The following is a 20453-nucleotide window of genomic DNA, read 5'->3' as shown; positions in this document are numbered from 1 at the left end:
TACCTTCTTAAATGTTTCTCGTAAAATTCCGTGAAAAAGACGAAACTTGGCTTGACCAGCATGTCAAAATGCGGTTGCTATGGCAAGATTACACCAAGTAACAAATAGTTGACATATCAAATGTTCTGCTTGGGACGAGTAAACAGTTACTAAAAGTTAAAAATTTCAAGATTGCGAAAAAAGAAAACCCTAAGTGAATGACGCTTTCCTTTCGACCAAAAATTCCTGTTTGAATTTCTGGCTATTTCCAGTGACGAATGACAAATGAATCGAAAAGAACCTCGCGAGGTACAATATTCGTAATTTTAATAATTCTCTGAGTTTCCGGAATTTTGAGATGAATAAACGCAACTAAAGTTTGAAACAGGCCCTATGGTTTTTTTTTTTTCGTTTTTTGTTTTTGTTTGTATCCTTTTATTTTTGGTATATTTTTTTTTCTTGTTTTTGGAGAAGTTAAAAATGAATAAAAAGTGTGAGTGTTTTCATCATTGTTTCTGTTTGGCCAATGGCAGAGATCGTAACCATTTTCGAAAATTAATGTATTCAAGATTTGCTGCACGTGTGAAACGGTTCCTTTGATAGTCCACGTTCTAAAGGAGTCTCTGTTGAACACTGAGTTTGAGAGTTTGATAAATTCCCAAGCTTCGGGGAAAGAAGAAATTCCTAAAGTTTGTTAAGTGAGAAACGCAGTAAACATCAAACCAAAACTTCAGGGAGACGCAAAAGTTTGGACGGCAAAATACGCTGCAAGTCTAGAACTGAATTTGCCACGATGATAGGACTCGTCTTTGCAAGGTAACTGGCCTGAAATATTTGATATCTTATTTAGTGGCTATATTTAGTTCCCTGTGAGTCTAGAAATTTGTTTGGTGTCGTTTAGACGGAGCCTGAAAGCATGAAAGAACGTTTAATATTGAAAGTTAATTGTTATTCATTATAATGTCCGACTCCTTTCTCTAACATGTTGCGTTTTCCATCTCTCGTTGAGTCAGCAGAAATACTTTATGACTTCTGGGTAGAATGAATCATCTACGCTTATCTCACCTCATTTCAGTCAGGAATGCCGTGATGTACTTGATTTCCTACTACTTCCCCTATTAATTTTTACTTTTCTCGACAGCCTCTGGACCATTTAACTGGCCCGAAGAACAACTGTCAACCGTGGTGAGTACAATCTCGGAGTGTTACTTAAATCTAAGAATATAATTAATAAGTATACTGTGTGCATATATATCAGATTATTACTCGATTGGGTTTTTCAAATATAGATCAAATAAAACACTGCGAGAGCAAAACACAAGTATGTTTTTTGTCTGACATGTTTTCGATCCTCTCACAAATTACAAGTGACATAAATGCTAAAGAGCGCGTATATACATTTTTTTTTTACACATTTTTATATTATGGGCTATAACTTAAAGAATGCCAGAAATGGAAAGAGCGCATCGAAAATACCAAAATGGCCAAGTTTGAGGCCCCTGGAATTAAAGAGTAGGTTTATACGACAGTTTGAATTTTCGGAATATTTAGAAGATTTGTATGTAACATGTTGCTGGAGAGCAAGATCTTGCTCTCCAGCAACTTTTTCCATACAAATCTTCTTATTCTTTTAAAGATTTGGACCGTCATAAAATCTCGTTCTTTAATGATGGGGGCCTAAAACTTGGCCATTTTGATATTTTCGACATGCTTTTTCCATTTCTGGCATTCGTTATGAAAAATAGGTCACGTGATGGCTTAGCTGCAAAGGGCCTATTGCAATTTATTCGTGTGCAGCGACTATCGTGCTAAGCCTGTTTGAGGAACCAATATGGGTTCTGATAGCAAATCACACATTAGTTGCCAAGCAAACAGTTGGGAAGATATTGTCTTGATTTAAAACAAATTCTCAGAACCCTCCATTGAATGTTGTATAGAAAAAAGTAACGAGAACTTATATTCTGAACTTGGGATTCGTAGTGCGGAGTGTAAGATTCTACTCATGTTATTAGCCCATAGTAACTTAGAGTTTTCGACTCAGCTGAGTTGCTTTACTAGGATGTTTTAGGATATTTTAGTTGTTTTATATCTTCTGCAAAATGCAAAAACGAGAAAAGAAAATGAAATTAAAGTGATCTTGACATGTATTAAAAATTTTGCCAAGCTTAGCCCAGACGTTCCTAGTTAGTGGGTTCTTATATAAAAGCGAGTGTACTGTTCTAAATGTTTTTGATGTTTTGAATAATGTTTTTATTTGCTTTTCTTTCAGGTTCAAAGCCGTTGATAAAAGCCAAAAGAGTACACGTTACGAGCAAAGCGAAGAAATGTTGAAATAAAATGTTTTGAATCGTCATAGCTCGTGTTGACTTGACAACAGAAATCGGATCTAGTTTAGAGAAGATATTCTTTAACTCGTCAGCTCGTGGCAAAAAACGTCGAACAAAACCTAAGTCTTTTGGCAGGAAATTTTGCGCTTTTAAAAGAGGGCAAGAAAAGAGTTGAAATAAAAACTGAGTCTTGGTGAGAAAATTTTCCACTTTTAAAAGCAAGAAAAAACAAGTCGAAAAAAATACTAAGTCTTTTGGCGGGAAAAATGTCCTTAGAAAAAAAGTCTGAGTTTTTGAATGGTGTCTGGTTTCGAGTCAAAAATATACTAAGTCTTTTGGCGGGAAAAATCTTGCGCTGTGCAAATGGTTTTTCCCATCAAAAGTCCAAATATATGTTTGATTTCTGACTAGACCCTGTTCAAAAGCGCAGAATTTTTTTCTTCGCGGCAACCCTACATAGTCAAAAAATAGTAAAAGAGATAGCCTACATTCCGACTAGTTTCCAGGCCTCTTTTAAAAGCGCGAATTTTTTTAAAATTATTTGTTTATTGAATAAGTAAATAAGACAATAGATGATAGACACAATTAAAGTTATGAAACATTTCATTGATTGTTTTCATTTCATTAAGCCTTCATTACGCTTGATTACAAAGCTTGAATAAAAGTAACGATTATACAATACTGTTGCGAAATCTGGATATTATAAATACCTTATTCCAGTATTCATAGAAAAATAACTGAGGGGAAAATGAAAAAAAAAACCAAAAAACTGGAAACGAATACTGCTCCTTCTCAAGCTAAATTGTTAAATCTAAAGACCGCTTGTAAATATAAACAAACACTACTAAAAATCTCGTTAATAAAGTTTGAAAACGATTTTGCATTGATAAATACTTTCTAGTTGCAACTGAGTATTTAAAGATCTTGACTGTCGTAAAATAAAAACTAAAATAACCAAAGAGCGAATTGATTTCTGAATTCGTGCAAAATACTCCTAAATAACTCACGCACTTTCCAGTATAATCACAGAGCAAAACATTACCGCCACAAAATAACACAACAGAACATGTGATCGTCACATATTCTCACATGTTTTGATTAGATGCTCCGTTGTACTATTTTGCGGCGGTAATATTTTGCTCTGTTATTACACCGAAAAAAAAACCCTACCTAAGCTATTTAGTAGGAATATTTTGCACGAATTCAAACATTTTTGCAAGGCACTAAGTTAAAACGATGAAGGCGAGATTGATATCAGTCTTTTGAAGTGTTTTTCAGTCCAAAATACCTCAGTATGACAGCAGTTGAAACAATAGTTGACCTAAACAAAAATTGAATTTATTATGTCAGACAATTGGATGCTAGAGTATTAGAAAATAATTCTCTCGTCTCCTGACAATGTTCCATTTCTTTCCTTGGTTTTTTTGTAAGTTTAAGTTTTACGACTCGATTCTCGCAGGTTTTGTGAGAACAGTTATTCCTTGACTAAAGTTTGGTAGATTCTTTCTGATGACTGGAAAACATTATCTTAAGTTATGTTAACCTGTAACTATCTTGTCGTATATTCCTGGCTTCTTTATGCACTCTTTTCCTCTGCGGAGTCTGTGTTCTGGATTTCGATCCATCGCATTCAGTAAGCTTTGTTGAAGACACTAAGAGAGAAAGAAAATGTACGGGTTAAATATGGAAACCTTCAAAGAATTTTCCAAGTCTATGTTCAGTATTGCATGTGGTTTAGTTCAATGCTCGCCCATGAAAATGATTTGGTACATCAAGACAATCTTTCATGTATGGCAGTGAATTTCCTTCTTCTCTCAACTTTTGTCCTTGAAAATATGTTGCTAATGCAAGGAGAAAATAGATGTTGATCAATCCAAACGTTCATCAAATTAGCGCACATAAATTACGAGGTAAATTAGCCTGGATTATTTGATGCCTAATAATACTAACCTGCCCTGTCAAAAGATACAGTTTGTCTAGACAAATGAAAATCATTTTCGTCATGATTTTCGTAAAAGCCAAGTAATACGAGAAATAATTTCTTTGCAATTTCAGCGAGCACTTGACGAGAACAATATAATGTAATCGTTTTATTTTCACATTTCAACACGTGTATTTGAATGTATAATTTTTGGAGAAACAAAGGAGCAATTCTCAAGAGAACATCACATGATCCAAAATAGAAAATGTACATATGAGTTACTGGACGGTTAATGACAAATAATGAGCCAAATAAAGTTCAAAACATCTACAGAACCGGTAAGTCAGATATAAACCGCAGGTTTATGAGCGTAAAATCAGCTCCAATCAAGTCAAGATCACTTATTCCCCTAGCCTGCGAACGCAGACGTATTTCCGGCTGTTGCTTGTCTCCGCGGAAAATAACGTCTGCGAGCCCGAGCCAGGAAACGATTTCTGTGACGTAGGAATTTTAAGCCAATCACAGTTTAGCTCAAGTAACCCCAGAACTACTGCGCGAGGTATTCGCTGCGAGGAGCAGTCAAGTTTCATTCTATCATGGAATCTGATTGGCCAAGGAGAAACAAAAGTCATTACGTCACAGAAATCGTTTCCTGGCTCGGGTTCGCAGACGTTATTTTTCAGCGGAGACAAGCGACAGCCGGAAATACGTCTGCGTTCGCAGGCTATTATTCCCCTTGGCTTTGAAAATTTGAAAACTTCATAAAAGTTAATTATATTTTATTGTTAGCATCATCGAGACCAACGCTCATCTCTAAAAAAAAGCTTTGAAAAAGTTAGTCGATTGCAAAATTTTTGCAAGTGGAGTAAATACGTTGAAAACAAATAACGGAACGAAAATCAGTCTTTTTTCGTACAAGTCGAGCGTCGACACGGTGTAAAATTACAAATGAAGATATGTGTAAAGGTACTTTAGTTTCAAAACTCAATAATTTTTTAAGTATTTTCTTATTTTGCCATAAATTAAACATTTCATTTCATTACAAAAACAAACACTCACGAAGTCAGTGGATTTGACGTGGTTATTTTTGTTTACATTCCGATCATACCATTGAAATTGTAAAGGCTTGGTCACGTGATAAATTTTTTGCATCACCAGTTGTCAAGTTCACACGGAGAAGAGAATCGGTAAAAGAGCTATATAAAAGAGGTTGAAATTTAACTTTTGTTTGACTGTTACAAAGAGTGGGGCACAATAAAGGATCTTCTTAAATGGTAGTTTAAACGTAGTGAAAAAAACAAAAAACCTCAAGAGAACCCAGTTAAATTAACGTCGCTTTGTTAGCCCTCTTTTCACCAATTTGGAAAATAAAAATAAAATAAAATGATATTATTCACTGTTCACAAACTGCAGGCGTTTGCGTTAGAGAGTTACTCCTTTCTTGGAGAAAACGGTGATTCCCTGAATTTTGTTTCTTCAAAAAAAAAAAAATTCCTCAGAGAATTTGATAGAAATAAAGGGTATCGACCACCTGGCACTTACATTACGTCGCTGTTTTGTCCAGTTTTTCACAGAAAAATTAATCCTGCTTTGAGAATGTAGATGCACACTGTTGAACTTTGATATTACAGTTATAGCGATTCACACAAAACTATCCTACTTTGTTGTAGATTCAGCGAAATTTTGGGCAACTCGTAGAAAAGCAGCCAGTCGTTACAAAACACTTATTTTTTTTCGAAGTTTAGCAACTTATTACTAAAATTATTTCAATATGATTTGAAATCAATCTGTAAAGAATCAAATTTTATGTTTTGGAGAGCCTCAATGTGTCGAATTAATTTTGTCACGCACAGTACATGCGAACATATAAGGAGTTTTATTAGAAATACAATAGTCCTAAAATGGCTCAATTACTGCATGAGAAAATACTTAATCACACCAGTAATTTTCTGAAAATACATGCAGATTGCGAAAACTCGACAGGGATAACACAAGGGGATGTTTAAACTGTAGAGATGTATATAGTGGCAAAAGCTTAAAGAAACTGCATTCAAAGGAAACTTGGAAATTTAAGAGTGTACACAGTAGTTATAGAAATCACGCAGCCAAACATTGGCACAGTTAAATGTCTTTCAAAAGATTTTAAATTTTTCAAATTCTGTCAACAAAATTTTTCTTCTTTTTTTGATCAGTTTTAGAAACAAATTCAGTTCCTTAATATTTGATCATTTTTGTCCCAAACATAAGTTTGAAATCAGTACGGCCATTTTCCGTTTCACTCCAGGGGAGATAAATATAGTTTCCTTTGATGTTTAAACGTATTTATTCCTAAAGAGATCGATAACTTGAATATTTCAATACATTGCCATTATAACACTAGCCTTAATATGACCACAATGCGAACCTATTTTCTTGATATTTATTGCATGAAGGGTTTTACTTGGTTTCTGAAGCTTACCTTTATGGAATTCATTTAAGTCGCATTCTTCTTTCCATACTCTTATAAAGATTCTTTAACGGTGCTTCACTTGAAATTGATAAATTTCAGGTGAAGTCCACCTGAAATTGATACAATTTATAAATTCTTTACCAAGGTCCAAAGATCTGGAATTCCCTTCCTGTTACAATCACTTCATTGTTAAGTTTTCTCAATTTTAAGAAAAAACTACTAGAATTTTTACTAAAATAATTACTGAACTGGCAAAGCCGCACACTGTGGCACTATTTATGTAACCGTATTGTTACGTACGAGGTGGCCTCAACTAAAAGCCTGATGGTTTCTACAGGTCACCTCGCCTCACATTAAAACATTTATAAATACTGCATATTAAGTAAAAAGGCAAAATAAACAGAATGAATGAATGAATGAATGAATAAAAATACTCGGTATAAGTAGGTATTATTACTGACAAGCTATTCGTCGTTCTCATACTGAATAGTTAATATTTTGAATGTTTCATGTTGATGCCTCGCAGCAAAATGCTTGTAACTGAGGTATACAACAAAAATGTAGAGCTGGAAAATTTTGAGCTTAACAATTGTTTGTCAACTTTTCTCCGATCTCCCAGTGACGCTGGAGTGACAAAACACACTTCATAGCTTAAATTGTTTCCCTAGCTTTAGCACTCTTGCAGACGAAGTAGAGACCACATTGATGCAAGTATGATGTTCAGTGAGTTAAGAAACTCCTTTTGAAACTCCAATTTTCATCTGAAGGGTTGTTGGTTTTACATTTTTAGCTTTAAAATGTACTGCTTGTGATATTGTAACAGTAGTCACATTTACATACTATAGGACTATTTTTATTTCAGGATTCATCCGAAAACTTACCTTCGCGTACTAGATCTCTACGAGTGGTATGTTCCCGCCGTGCCTTATCAAAGTGTTGCTTTAATGGTATTTCAGCTTACAAAATTAAAAAGAGAATAGCAATGCTTGGATGAGTAAATGTCATCAGAACAAATTCTCTTAGGCTCTATGTTCTCTGCGCAAGAGAAACGCTATACAATATAAACAGAAACTTGAAACATAATTCAGCCTTCGATTCTGTTTTTGATAAGCCCTAAGGATTTGCTAATATCTTGTGGAAAAATGTTCGAATTGTGAACTGCTTAAAAGCGAGTAATTCAAGAACAGCACCACAGCACTTGTCATTCCAATAAACCTGATTGATTTTGTTTAGCGATGTTTTCAGCGCCAATGGTACAAAGTGCCAACCCAGACGTAACCTTAGGCATCAAATATTTTACTGCATGCATTCACTATCTTATGAGGAATTTTCAAAAATACTAAGCAAACAATTCTTCTTCTAGTTTCTTTGAGTTCTGTTCTAATCTACTATACGATGGAGATTTTTGGTTCACCTTAAAGGAACTTCGTTACTGGAAATAAATGTAAGAGTAATTTACTCAAGAAATGCCCCTTCGAAAAACCTCACATCCACTAAATATAATGCTTTCAGTGACATTATTTGAGTCAGTAGCTTTAACCTACGATTCGTTTTCATCGCTTTAACAATTGTGCGGCAACTTGCTTTGAGTTTACTCACGCTATTTCCCACAACTTAACTGTCCGTACATTTTCGTTCATCCTTCGAAGCAGGATAAACCAGGTATTGAGTAGTTGGTCCATATTAAGTCTTTCCGTAGAAACATACTCCACAATTCCCTTCATGCTGACGGCTTTCACGGCGTCTTCCTTCACTTGTTAAGAAGATTCCTTCCGTCGAGGAAGAAAAGCCTTCTCGACCACGAGGAACGAAAGAATAAAATGCAAATAAGATGCACGACCCAGGGGAAAAGAATCACATCTTAAGATTTGCACGTGAGAGCTTCATCGCGAGGAACCTGAATTTTTGTTTCAGTTGAATAGGTCATTTGCTTCACATAGAGTTCTATTGCATAACCATATGGAAATGAATCTTAGGTGCACGATGTCTTGCAAATGAATTTAGATTATTTCCATACCAAAAGTTAATTGCGTATTTACCAGAACTCATTTTGAAACCGAGGTAAAACGGCAACACTGAAAAGACATTTCACGACAAGAATGTCCTATTTCCTCCGGTCTATCCTGAATAGATTAACACAACCCCTGTAAATAACAAGACGCTGTGGTAGCGTTAATTAAGGCTTCGTTTAGGAAATCTAGTTTGGGACAAATAATCTGTTCATTTTCCTCTCGCGCGTTCTCGTTTGCCTCTGTTTGTCGGACAGAATATCTAATTTGAACCGGTTTCAGTGATAAATGAATAGGTTAAGAAGAATTTAAGTCTAGTGAATGAGGCATTGTAAAACATGCACACTAGTTGTCAAAATCAGAAAAATAAAAATAATAAAAAAAAGAAACAGAAAAAAATCAAAACGCTTTTAATCCAACTCGTGATATCCACGAATTGATAACATGGCCAGTAAAATAAGTCATTTGATGTGCAAATTGTGAGCAAATTGTGTGATTTCCAGTAGTAAAGTAAAACAAGCCCTTGACTAGAAACGAAACGAAGAAACGAAAATAGGCTCAAAGAAGAAATAAATAATCCATTTCTGTGGAGTAAAGGAAAAAAACCCACGCAGGAAGAGACAAGGGCTCTTGGTTTCGTCAAAAGACCTCGAAAAGCCTTGGCGACTTTCTGGTCAACGCTGCAGCGAGATAGAAAACGCATTTGCAATGCAGTACTTTTCTCGGGAAATTCGGATCCACTTGTGACGTCTGCAGTTTCATGAGGTGAGATAAGTCTCCTAGCGTGGCGCGAGTTGTTTACAAACCTTTCTGAGCTAACATCTCGCATTTGATTTGTGAAGAATACATCAACTTTGATCGAAATTATAGGGTATGTAGACTTGACAGATTTTCGCGAGATGTTGCCAAAAACATTTTAGGGATAATCAAGGCAAACAAAGCATGTCAGTAAATTTTACGTTTAAAATATTTTCTCGTTTAGTCCATTTAGCGTTTTTCTAGCTACTCCAACTTTAGATGCGAATGTCCACCAATCAAAATATCGAAAAAAGCCTGACACACTTTTGTTGAGTGATGACAGGAGGATAAGGCCTTACAGCTATTTTGCGCTCGTCAGTGCTACGATGCATGTTCGATACCCAATAAATTCAATATAATATTTCTCGTTCATTTCACGGTAAACCGACTCCTGACACTTCCTGCCTTTTTCTTTTCTTTTCTTTTCTTTTTTTTTTTGCAGCTTTGTTTGTCATTAATTCTATGTTAAAAACAAACATGGACGGCGATTTTCAAACAAACTAGACTTTGTCAAGCCTTACCAAACTTCAAAAGCGCCGACGTCCTGTCGAATGGCTCAGAGTGGGCCAATTTTGAGTCAAGTGTCAATAGTGATAGATCTGTAAAATTACTTTTAACGGAAACATCGACTAAATTGTTGAAAAGAAGGTGTTGATTTCGTATGTGATGAGCACTTTGCGATAAGCAAACGATTTGCTGATTTAATTTTTAAGTGGCGAATCTTTTGCTGAAATGAAAATTTGGCGGAGACAAGATTGGTCGTGATTTTTGGTAGAGCCGGAACAATTACTTCAGCCTGGTACGGATTGGTGCTTAGTCAAATACGTTTATTACTCACCTTGTTTGATTAGAAAAGATATTACTGTCATTTTGTTTACAAACCTGGAAGATTAAGCCAAGTCAGTATGTAATTAAAAAAATTATCAGTACTATGAAGCGTACACGGAGAGTTTCCAACTGACACTTCACCCTCCAAAATTGCTCGTACTGATAAAAGACACTTTTGGCACCCATGATAAAACGAATGTAGAAGGCGGATATTTCAGATTATCGGTACATATTCAAATACAGCAGGTGCCCCTTAGCTGAATCAATAGAGTGTAATTAAACGCGTTAAAGCAACTTTTCGTTGAAGCCATTGAATTACCGTAAATTATTTGTACGTGCCAGCTGCTGCAAGTGGTTTTGGACTAATCACCCTTGCAGTTTAGTGGGAGACGCACACTTATACGGAACAACATTTTGGCAAGTCATTTCATTTGTGAGGTAAAACTGATTTACTCACGTACAGTACCGAAACCAATAGAGTGCGAATAGCTGTAACGTAATTCGTTTGTAGTTGTTAACTGCTGTAATTTGTGAAGGATTAGCCACACAATAGCAGTTTCAGTATAGACGAGCAACGGGCGTACGGAAGGAAGAAAACTTCGCTATATTTCTTGGGAGTACAGTAGTGTTTCGACACAACTGAAGGTAGCTAAAACAGGACTTGCATTAAAAACTTGTTTTAACAGAGTGCTTTAGCTGCTAAGCCACTGAAACAGGTACTCTATATAGAAACGAAACTAAATTGTCATTCCATGTAACACTGAGTGACACATTTTCGAAATTGTGGCCAATACTGAAATCTTCCACTTTCATGTCGGTTTTTGTCAACTGAGAGATGTTCTGTCAAAGAAACCTTAAACTTCACAAAAATGTCAATAAGGCCAATGTAAACCTTACGTCGTGCAAATATCATTAACACCAGCTATCTCTTTTATTAATGAAACAGGATTTGCCTCAAGCCGCCAGTCATGACACAATATCTGCTGTTTCTGCTGTTGTTTTCGCTATCTGGCGTCGATTCCAGCGTCGACCCAAACTTCCAAAGCTACGCGTCATGTAATAGCATTTGTCGATGTTCGCGAAGCGAACTAGGAAAGATTTTGGTGAAGTGCAGCTTCGATGGAAAAAATGTGACTGAAGAAAGTCTTCATCTACCACCTGATGTGTACAGCTTGTAAGTAGATCTCAGTTAGTACATGTAATACAGTAACTAAAATTGAATTGGTACCGTAGCTGAAATACAGTTTGAGAGAAAAAGGGACAGCAGTGCCTGTCTTTTATCATGGAAATACTGTTTGTTATAAGCAAACTTTTATAAGCAGCTAGGTTGCAAGAAAAAGTGAATGAAAGACAGTAAGCTCGTATATTGTCATGATAAACACATATGTGGTGGTGGAGCTAGTATTATTCGATCGTGAGAACTGAGCAGAATTTTGCAATTAGCTAATGATCTAGAAAACAATGTTGTTCTAAATGAACCACCCTACCAAACAATCGTTATCCCATCGATAGCCAATGGCAGTTCAAACATAGCTAAGAGGTGATAATAAGAGGAACTCTTCAATTTATCCTCCGGTAATATCTATACGGTTTTCACCTAAGTATCTGAAGTCAGTTAAGATTTCAGCATGCATCGTTTTCGTAGTCAATTTTGACGACACAGTAATGCATGTTATGATTACACCAAATTTTTGTATGATCCATTCGACTCCAGTTTTAGTCTACAAGTTGACTTATGTTTCTAAAGAAAATGGTTGATATCTTAGAAAGAAAACCCTGAGAATAAAATAAATTTGTTCAAAACCTGTAAATGATATTGGATGCTAGCGGAATAATATCCGAATAATATGGGAAGGCAAATGATTGAAAAACAAATGATGACCGAAAAACAAAACAAAGTGAATAAGACAATGATGATTACTACTGTTTTGTGAGAAAGCAATTTACTTTTTATATCTGTAAGTCCTGATTATAAACTCAAGACAGAAAGATACAATTGGAGGCTCCTTTTTTGAGTTCCAGTTTGTCTAAAAGTATACTGAGGAAAAAATACTGAAAATAATTCTAGTGGTACTGCATAGTAAACAGAGGGCGAAAAAAAAAATCATTATCATCTTATTACGTGATATCATGATACTGTATAGGACAAATAGAGCCACACATGTGAAAAGAATTATGTACTGCTTTTCGAATTTCCACGTTAAGTTTTCTTCAGTTAGCATTTTTTGCCAAAATTACTAGTAAATGATGCTGTGCTTAGGCCAGATTTCAAACGGTCTCGTCCCCCCAGTTCCTCGAGAATGACCGTTGCTTAAATGACTGCTTTTTTTTCTGCTTGCTACAGATCTAAGCCGCCGCCTTGTTGAGTCATGAATTCATTATCAAAGATCCCAAATACCCAGCAGACACAGACACAGACAGACACACACACACACACACACACACACGCACACAAATCTGCCTGAATACACAAAGCCTGAACCCACCTGCTAATAAAACCCTGTGTGTTCACTTGTATTAATTAAAAAGCTGCTGTCTCTTCTATTTTAATTTGGCAGAGACTTATCCAACAACAACTTGTCGTATGTACCTGTATCTCTCATCGGAAAATACCGAAACATCACAAACTTGTAAGTACAATATAAAATAGGTCTTGTGATTTTCATTTTACAGTTGCAAAATATACATACATATATTTAAATAAGTAGTGTATGAATTTTTTTCCCCCTTGTGTTGATTGGTTGCAGGTCTTCGCGTCGTCCCATTTATTAATTAAGAACCTAAAAACCGAGGAAACACCCCCACGTTTGCGCTAACAAGAAGGAAATTAAGTTTGTTCGGAGAGTCATTTAAATGTTTCCCCTTTTAGATTTTCATGTCGCACAGTAAATTGTTTCGCATTTCTGCTGCGCGCAAGGAAACAATTTTGAGAAACAGTGGCTTTCACAGGCCGGATTGTACTCTACTTAGACTGCTTCTAATTCACAGCATGTAATGTACCTTTTGATTGGAGCACAAAATAGTACATTTAATGATTTTGCCGGATTTGAAAAAAAGATATTGGCCTTGAGTTTTTTTTTTTCTTTGTTTCAGAGTCTTTTTGTTTTCTTCAATAACAAAATTAGGGATCGTGATTGGTTCTCCGCGTACTTGTACGTTGGTCATGTAATCGACGTGCCATTGCGTGGGTATCAAATTAGAGGTATCTAGTTACACCTTTTTGTAACTGGATACGTACGTTATTCGCACGTCAATTACGTACACTGAGTTATATATACTGCACTCAGTCCAGTTAGTATTACGTATCAGGTTAGAAACCATGTACTTGACTGTGAATGTTGGCAATTGACTCAATCTTCTCAAACTCATTTATTATTCATCTAAACAGAAGAAATGATGACCGTGACGGTGTTTGGAAACGTGATTTTAATAAGCATAGATTTCTGCAACTTTACTTCTTCGTTTTCCCCTTATGGTAGTTTTGATTGAAAAGACATATCAAACACTCAAGACGGTGTTTCATCGGCTATCCAAACACCTCGAATTTCGTCAAGAATACTCCGCTAAGGGTCGTATTTTTAACTCTCTTCTCTAAAATGTATTCAAACGTTTCATCCATTCCTTTAATTTCACTATAGCAACAGCTGTAAAAATTCGTAATTAGTGTTTAGTAAAGCTCGCGACATTATTACTTTCATATAACGCACAGTGTTAAGATCCTATTTGGTAGCTGTTTCTGCATGGAAACAATTCTTAATGGTTCTACTACTGTAAGTGCCTTAACTTCTAGTTTCACCCCTGTCTAAAGGTAACTCTTAAGGTGGCTCGATCGCATATTTGAGTAGCCAGACTGTTCAACTTTGAACTTCTGTAGCACCACGATTATCATTCCAGCAGAAAATCGGACGTTATTGGTGTACTAGGGAAAAAAGAAAGTTTCGAATGAGTTATGTTTTACCGAGATGAGACTTACCATAGCATTTTTATGACGCCAGGCACCATCATCGTTTTGTAATAAACGCGTTAAAATTTTCAAGCTTTGCGTGATATTGACATGGCGGTTACGAAAGGCTGTCGAGTGGGTCAAAAGATGAGTTATCGCTTATAAGTTTTTGTTAACTGAACAGTTCCTAAACTAGAAGAAGTATTAATTTCAGCGTTTCGGGCTTTAAAATGATAATTTTGTGTCAATTGTAAAAGTCAATGGCAGATATTTCTGTTACTTTACGGCCGCCATGTTTGTGCCCCTCGGAGAGGCACCAACATGGCGTGTCCATAATAAGCTCTATAAATTTGGGTGAAGCACTTCTCCGAATAATGCGCAAATGAAAATACGCACAGACCTAATTCTTGGCGAAGATATATTTATATGTCAATCATCTATCATATTCCAGATTCTTGACTTTATTTATTGAATGACTACGACTTTCATTCTTGATGAACACCAGCAGATGCTATGCGGATGTGACAACTAACAATTTGTGTTTTCTGATTAGTTAAGGTATTTTTAAATTGTTTTACTCCCTTCCTTCCTTCCTTTTGATTCCATAGAACATTAGATGGAAACAGCTTATGCAATCTAACATCAGAGGGACTGTTGACGGACTTTTCCCTTCTGCAATATTTGTAAGTGTTTGAATTGTTAAGTATTGTGTGAAAGGCATGAAAGTAATTATGTGGTAAATTTTTTCTTATAATAATGTCCAGTGACGAAATGTGTATTCGCGTGTTCCTAAGTAGAGTGGCATCAAAGGTTTTATTGTGCTACTGTGCGTCTAATTCATAGCAATAATATTTTTACATGCCCAGGTTTTCTCGTTCCTGTGGAGAAAACAGAAATGGGAAAAAAGAAATGAACAAAAAAAGAGAAAACATCCTTATGACGCTTATTAAACATTACCATCCACATCCTGTTATCTTCATGTTTTTTTATTCTTTCTTTTTCGAAAAATTAAAACCTATCTTCCACCACGTTCGCATCTTCAATATTTCACACCTCCATAAAAAATTAAAACCGCATCTAAAAAGTACACAAATTCTCAGCACATTCCTATGAATAAACTATTAAATTTGTTTCTGCTTAAAAGGAAAATGCTCCACAAACGCAATACAGTAAAAAAAAAAAACTCGCTGCCGTGAATAATTCAGCCTAAAGAGATTTCTGAGAAAAGCCGTTTAATGGACAAAGGCAGGAAACGGAATTATTATATATTGCCATTGCATGACTTTTTTACTTGAAATAAGCAAAAAGTAAATTATCTGACCACCCAATACAACTTGTGACTTAAAATCGCAATTCACGAGTTAAAAATAAACATTGCAAATAATGGAGCTGATTTCAAATTACAATTTAGAGAGCTTTCCAACTTTTACGTTTGTTGCCTTTTGTTTCAGTTCTGTCTGGTTTGATACTTTTAAATAGCTGTGCAGGATTTGTTTTGATATTTTTATCAGTTAGTAGATTAAACGAGTGCAAAATCCATTAACGAAAAAAGGTTATTCTATTGCGGTGACTGTTTCAGGTCACTTCAAAGGAACTCCATCAGAGATGTGGACAGCAAATTCTTTAGAGGACTAAGTCGGTTGAAATACTTGTAAGTATCAGAAACATATCAGAGAATTACGACAATGAAGCCGAATCGTTTAACAAATGCAGACACTTTGAGGAATAGGAGATTATCCCCATGTGGTTCTTTCATTATCAATACATTTCGTCTTGCTTAAATTTGAGGATTTGGTCAAGTATACTGGCCTACCAACACGAGCAACGTATTCTTCGCAAGATCAGAGATTTTTTCAGTCTAGTCCCTTAGCCAATCAAGTGCAAATTTAAAAAGCAAAACCCAATAGTTACTTGGCATATTTTCTTGGTTTGATATTTTTAATGGCTCTGCACAATTTGTTTTAATATTTCCACCAGTTAAAAGAACGAGTGCTAAATTTAATGAGAAACATTTTTCTTTCTTCCACAGAAATCTGAGCCTGAACAATATAAAGAGTTGGACTGGGAACCAGTCACAAGGCACCCATGAACTTGAATACTTGGACATCACTGGAACAATCGACTGGGTCCCGGATGAAAACATCCTAGCCCTTCCAAGGCTCAAAGAACTCAGGGGGGTCACCTGGTGTAAATTTTGCCCAAACTGTACTGTAGTCAACCCACAAAATCTTGTGAACGAATCACAGCGAAAACGGAAGGCAGAAGAGTGCCTTCGAGAATTTGACGAGATGAAATTTTTAGAATTTGGACAAAAGGACCCTACACGATTTATAAGACACCGATACTTACCTGAATGCATGTGCGTGAAGCAATCGGATTGCGAGTTCCGCCATGTTGTGATGCCATACTTTTTGACACGCACTTTACTTCCACAGACGTTATTTTACATAGAATATGCTGTCAGTCCTTTTACAATCCTGCTCAACATGGTCGTTATTGTGACAATTCTGTCATCTCGCTCTCTGCGAACGGTACCTTCATTTATCTTGATAGGCCACACGGCCGTTATTGACTTCCTAATAGGTATTTACTCGATATGGGTGGCTCATGTAAACATTACGAATATTAATAGCGTTCTTGAAGAAGTTATGTGGGCAGGGAAAGAGTTGCAGCCTTCAACTGGTCCAATCTTTATCTCTGGACAACTGATCTCGGTTTCTATTTCATTGCTTCTTACACTTGAAAGATATCTTGCAGTTGTTTACTGTGTGAGGCCCTCAAAGCGCATGACAGCTAAAAGTGCTCACATCTCGCTGTTTTTTGCTTGGACCATGGCCATCACTTTTGCGGTGATGCCCATATTTGGTGTTGGCGGTCTACATTACAACATCAAACGTGCCTGCACTCCTTTGAGTTATGATGAGGAATTCAAGTCAGGGTCCTCGCTGATTCTCCTGGCTTCTCTTGTGTTCATCGTGTTGCTATACCTTGCAAATCTTCCGTTGTATGTCCAACTTTTCAGGTTTGTAAAAAAGAGCAGCAATCAGGCTGGCGTGAAGAAAGAGTTGTCGCTTGCCAGAAAAATCGCCATTTTGGTTCTCACAAACTTCATTTTCTTTGCTGTACCCATAATACTTATTCTCGTGTTCTCCATCTTTGCCAAGCTTGACAGCAACCCGTTTGACTTCGAAGGCGATGCTTTTCAAAGCACCGTTTTCAAAATTTCTATTGGTCAATGGCTCCCTGTCACGTGTCTGAACATAAACTCCCTATTGGACCCGTTTCTTTATGCTTTCAAGCATTCCCATTTTAAGAGGGAGATCAGGCGCAGAATTCACCATTTCTCCAGAAAGGTCTTTCCTTCTTGGGCGCCTTCCATGAACTTGAACTCCGTCGGCGATTCAGTGACCAATGAGCCACAAACAAAGAAAATGTCAAGAATTGACGGCCAGCCGACCGCAAGTAACACCAAGAATAAAACTGTCCCCGATGACAACAAAGAACTGGAATTCCAAGAAACAGACAAAGAGTTATCTAAAACAATGTAAGAGACTAACTTCCCCGTCTGATAGAAGACTGTTGGAGGTAAAAGCAAAAACGTTTTGAGTGAAATAAATACACAACTAATAACCAGAGCTAAAATAAAACTCTAACTGAGATGGAAGCATTAAAAAATCATAATAATAGTAACACTAACACAAACACACAAAGATAACCGCCCATAGGAGGGCACTTCGGGTTGGGGGCAGTCTACTTAACAAATAGTTTCATGTTGCTGTGTGTCTGTTCAGTAATAGATCACAGATGGTATCAAAATGAGGTAACAACAAAAAAAGGCACACGAGCCGTAAAGAGAGTGGGCCACTTATTAAAGAGGCAATGAGCCAATCGTGTGGAAAGGTGTTTCAAAGTACAGCGACGGTTTAACTTTAATCTCCACTTAAGGGAAATCTTGGGTAAAAAACAGTTTTGTTCCAAATCACAAGCTGATGTTTGTGTTAAACTGTGTCCGCGATTTAAAGTCGATAATTGTTTGCCTATTTTCAATGCTGGGTGTTTCGCTCAGGTTGTTTTAGGATTTCAAATTTCCTGCGCGGCCATGTTTACTTTTGCAAAGCTTGATGGAGATTATGACGTCAAGCACAGTTGGACGGTTTTAAAAGACAAAATTGCGTGAATCTTGACATATAAAAGTGCTTCTGATCGTTTATAATCCATGTCTGGAATGAATATGCAGTTCCAACTAGAAATCGTCCTTTGGAGACTTTAGATTGAGATCTCTGACCGCTCAATGACGTCATCAATTACTATAAAGTAAAGATGACCACGCCCAGGTGATTTAAACTGAAAAGCAAACATTTCGTATTCGAACCATTCACACAAGTTCAGTTAAAGAGAACCAGCGGGAATACTTTGGAACTTAAACTACTTTTCAGCCAAGATTCCCTTTAATTGTAAAGTGTCAATATTACATTGCAGATAAATATGTTTACAAATATTCATAGAGGTTTTTTTTGCCCCGTACGTCAACAACTCCGAGGCAATTTACGTGTGGCCACCAAACCGAACGGAAGTTCACAATTTTGTAATTATTTCTTAACACCTTTTGAATCCAAGAATATTTGAAGTGGGAGCTTGGGTCGATATCGATCGCGCTGTAGAGCGGTTTCAATTGACGGTATCGTAAAACCAAAACCAAAGTAATCACTCTAACCAATCACAAATTAAAGGACACAGACAATACAGTGAACAAATCAAGAGTGAAAGTAATTACAAGCAGCTGATGCAAAGGGCGGGAAACGTATGTGAGCGAGTAATGATTAGTTTTACTTTTGATTGGTGTGTTGTTTTGAGTGGCGTGAGTTTTTTCAGCCAATCGTGTGGTGTGATGCAAAACCAATCACTTTTGCCGCTCGAAGGGCCCCACAGACTGGACACTTAGTTGTCGACAACTCTTTGTTATCGACAACTAATTGTGTTCGATGCGAGCATTCCACACATTGGAGTGCTAGTCGTCGATAAGTAAGTCAGGTCAGCGAAACCTTGGGAGCTAACGTTCACTACGCATGCTCAAAACACAATACGCGCGCTCAAATGTGTGTCATGTTTCGATAGATGTCGACAACTAAACCAATGATTCCCAATTCATTTTTTACTAGTCGTCGTCCTCGGCGCGTCGTCGACGTTGCTTAAACTCCGTATTAAATAGTTGTCAACAACTAAGTATCTAGTCTGTGGAGGCCCTAACGTAGTGATGTGTTCCTTATTAGTTTAGACGTGATTTGTGTTTGATGTAAATAACAATTTACTCACATTATGGTTCAATCAAGTGCAGGCACATTCTTAAATACTATGTTATACTTACTTCATTGTACCTAGATATTTAACAGTGTCTATGCTTGATGACAATGCCTCTACCTAGGGTAAAGATAACTCAGTGACAAGCTTGAAAAGATTTTTTTGTTTTCCCGATCACTGTGAGAACTCTGTAAATGATATCACATAATGTAAAATAATGGAGATTTGTGTGAAACCACTGTAGTTTGTGATCAACATCTGAGAAGCATCGTGGCCAATCATTTGTAAATATGTAGTTAAAAATCACTTATTAAAACAAAAAAGATCACGAGAACTTTGTGTTTGTTCAGCTACCGACAGGAAACTCCCCCATACTTGAAATTATGTATATATCGCCCACGGGCGATATTCTCGTCCCTTACATAAATCAAGGATTTACATTCAGCCTGGAAGTATTGTGAAAATATGTTCGGGAAGATTCAAACAGTAATTGAAGTCGTGGCAACTACGCATCTTGTTCCCGGTCAATTTGAATTTTGTGGACTCAACAATTCGGGCCAGTTTACCTTTTTCGCCTAAAAGAAAATACAAAACTTCTGCTAGTTCAGTCAATAGGGTGAAATCAAAAGTGGCATTTCATTGAGAGAAAACAACAATCACAAGTGATTATATCCCGAGAACCAATCAGTGCTTTTACGGAATTTTGGATCGTTTCAGAGGAGAGTTGAGGGTAGTTTTCACAAGATTGTTTGCACATCATAAACCTGGGAGTATCTCTAAATAGTACAAAACGGCCGGACTGTCAGGTTGTAGAGACACAATTAGAATGAGATTACAACCTACTTTAAATAATCAGAAGCAGAAGGAATTATCCATTTATCTCTTTTATTAGAAATATAGC

The 20453-nt window shown here is 36.5% G+C and overlaps 1 protein-coding gene and 2 long non-coding RNA genes across 3 annotated transcripts; 2 read left to right on the top strand and 1 right to left on the bottom strand.

Annotated features, from left to right (window-relative positions):
* The first annotated feature begins 555 nt into the window (after nucleotides 1-555).
* LOC145482041 (uncharacterized) lies at nucleotides 556-2458 on the top strand. Its single transcript, XR_014048713.1, has 3 exons — nucleotides 556-795; nucleotides 1121-1164; nucleotides 2249-2458. It is a non-coding gene; the product is annotated as an uncharacterized LOC145482041 (long non-coding RNA).
* Nucleotides 2459-2907: 449 nt separating this feature from the next.
* Nucleotides 2908-7610, bottom strand: LOC145481319 (uncharacterized). The gene is made up of 3 exons (XR_014048619.1): nucleotides 7558-7610; nucleotides 6686-6786; nucleotides 2908-3958 (listed from the first exon to the last, which is right to left on the bottom strand). It is a non-coding gene; the product is annotated as an uncharacterized LOC145481319 (long non-coding RNA).
* A 3060-nt stretch (nucleotides 7611-10670) lies between these two features.
* Nucleotides 10671-20429, top strand: LOC145481316 (uncharacterized). The gene is made up of 6 exons (XM_081459782.1): nucleotides 10671-10749; nucleotides 11258-11485; nucleotides 12870-12941; nucleotides 14863-14937; nucleotides 15834-15905; nucleotides 16284-20429. The coding sequence occupies exons 2-6, from the start codon at nucleotides 11280-11282 to the stop codon at nucleotides 17800-17802; spliced, it is 1944 nt and encodes a 647-aa protein (XP_081315908.1). The 5' UTR covers nucleotides 10671-10749; nucleotides 11258-11279; the 3' UTR covers nucleotides 17803-20429.
* Nucleotides 20430-20453: the final 24 nt, after the last annotated feature.

The sequence above is a fragment of the Orbicella franksi genome, chromosome 3, assembly GCF_964199315.1.
Source record: "Orbicella franksi chromosome 3, jaOrbFran1.1, whole genome shotgun sequence".
Classification (NCBI taxonomy): domain Eukaryota; kingdom Metazoa; phylum Cnidaria; class Anthozoa; order Scleractinia; family Merulinidae; genus Orbicella; species Orbicella franksi.
The sequence above is the reverse complement of the archived record's forward strand: the minus strand, read 5'-3'. Positions and strand labels throughout refer to the sequence as shown.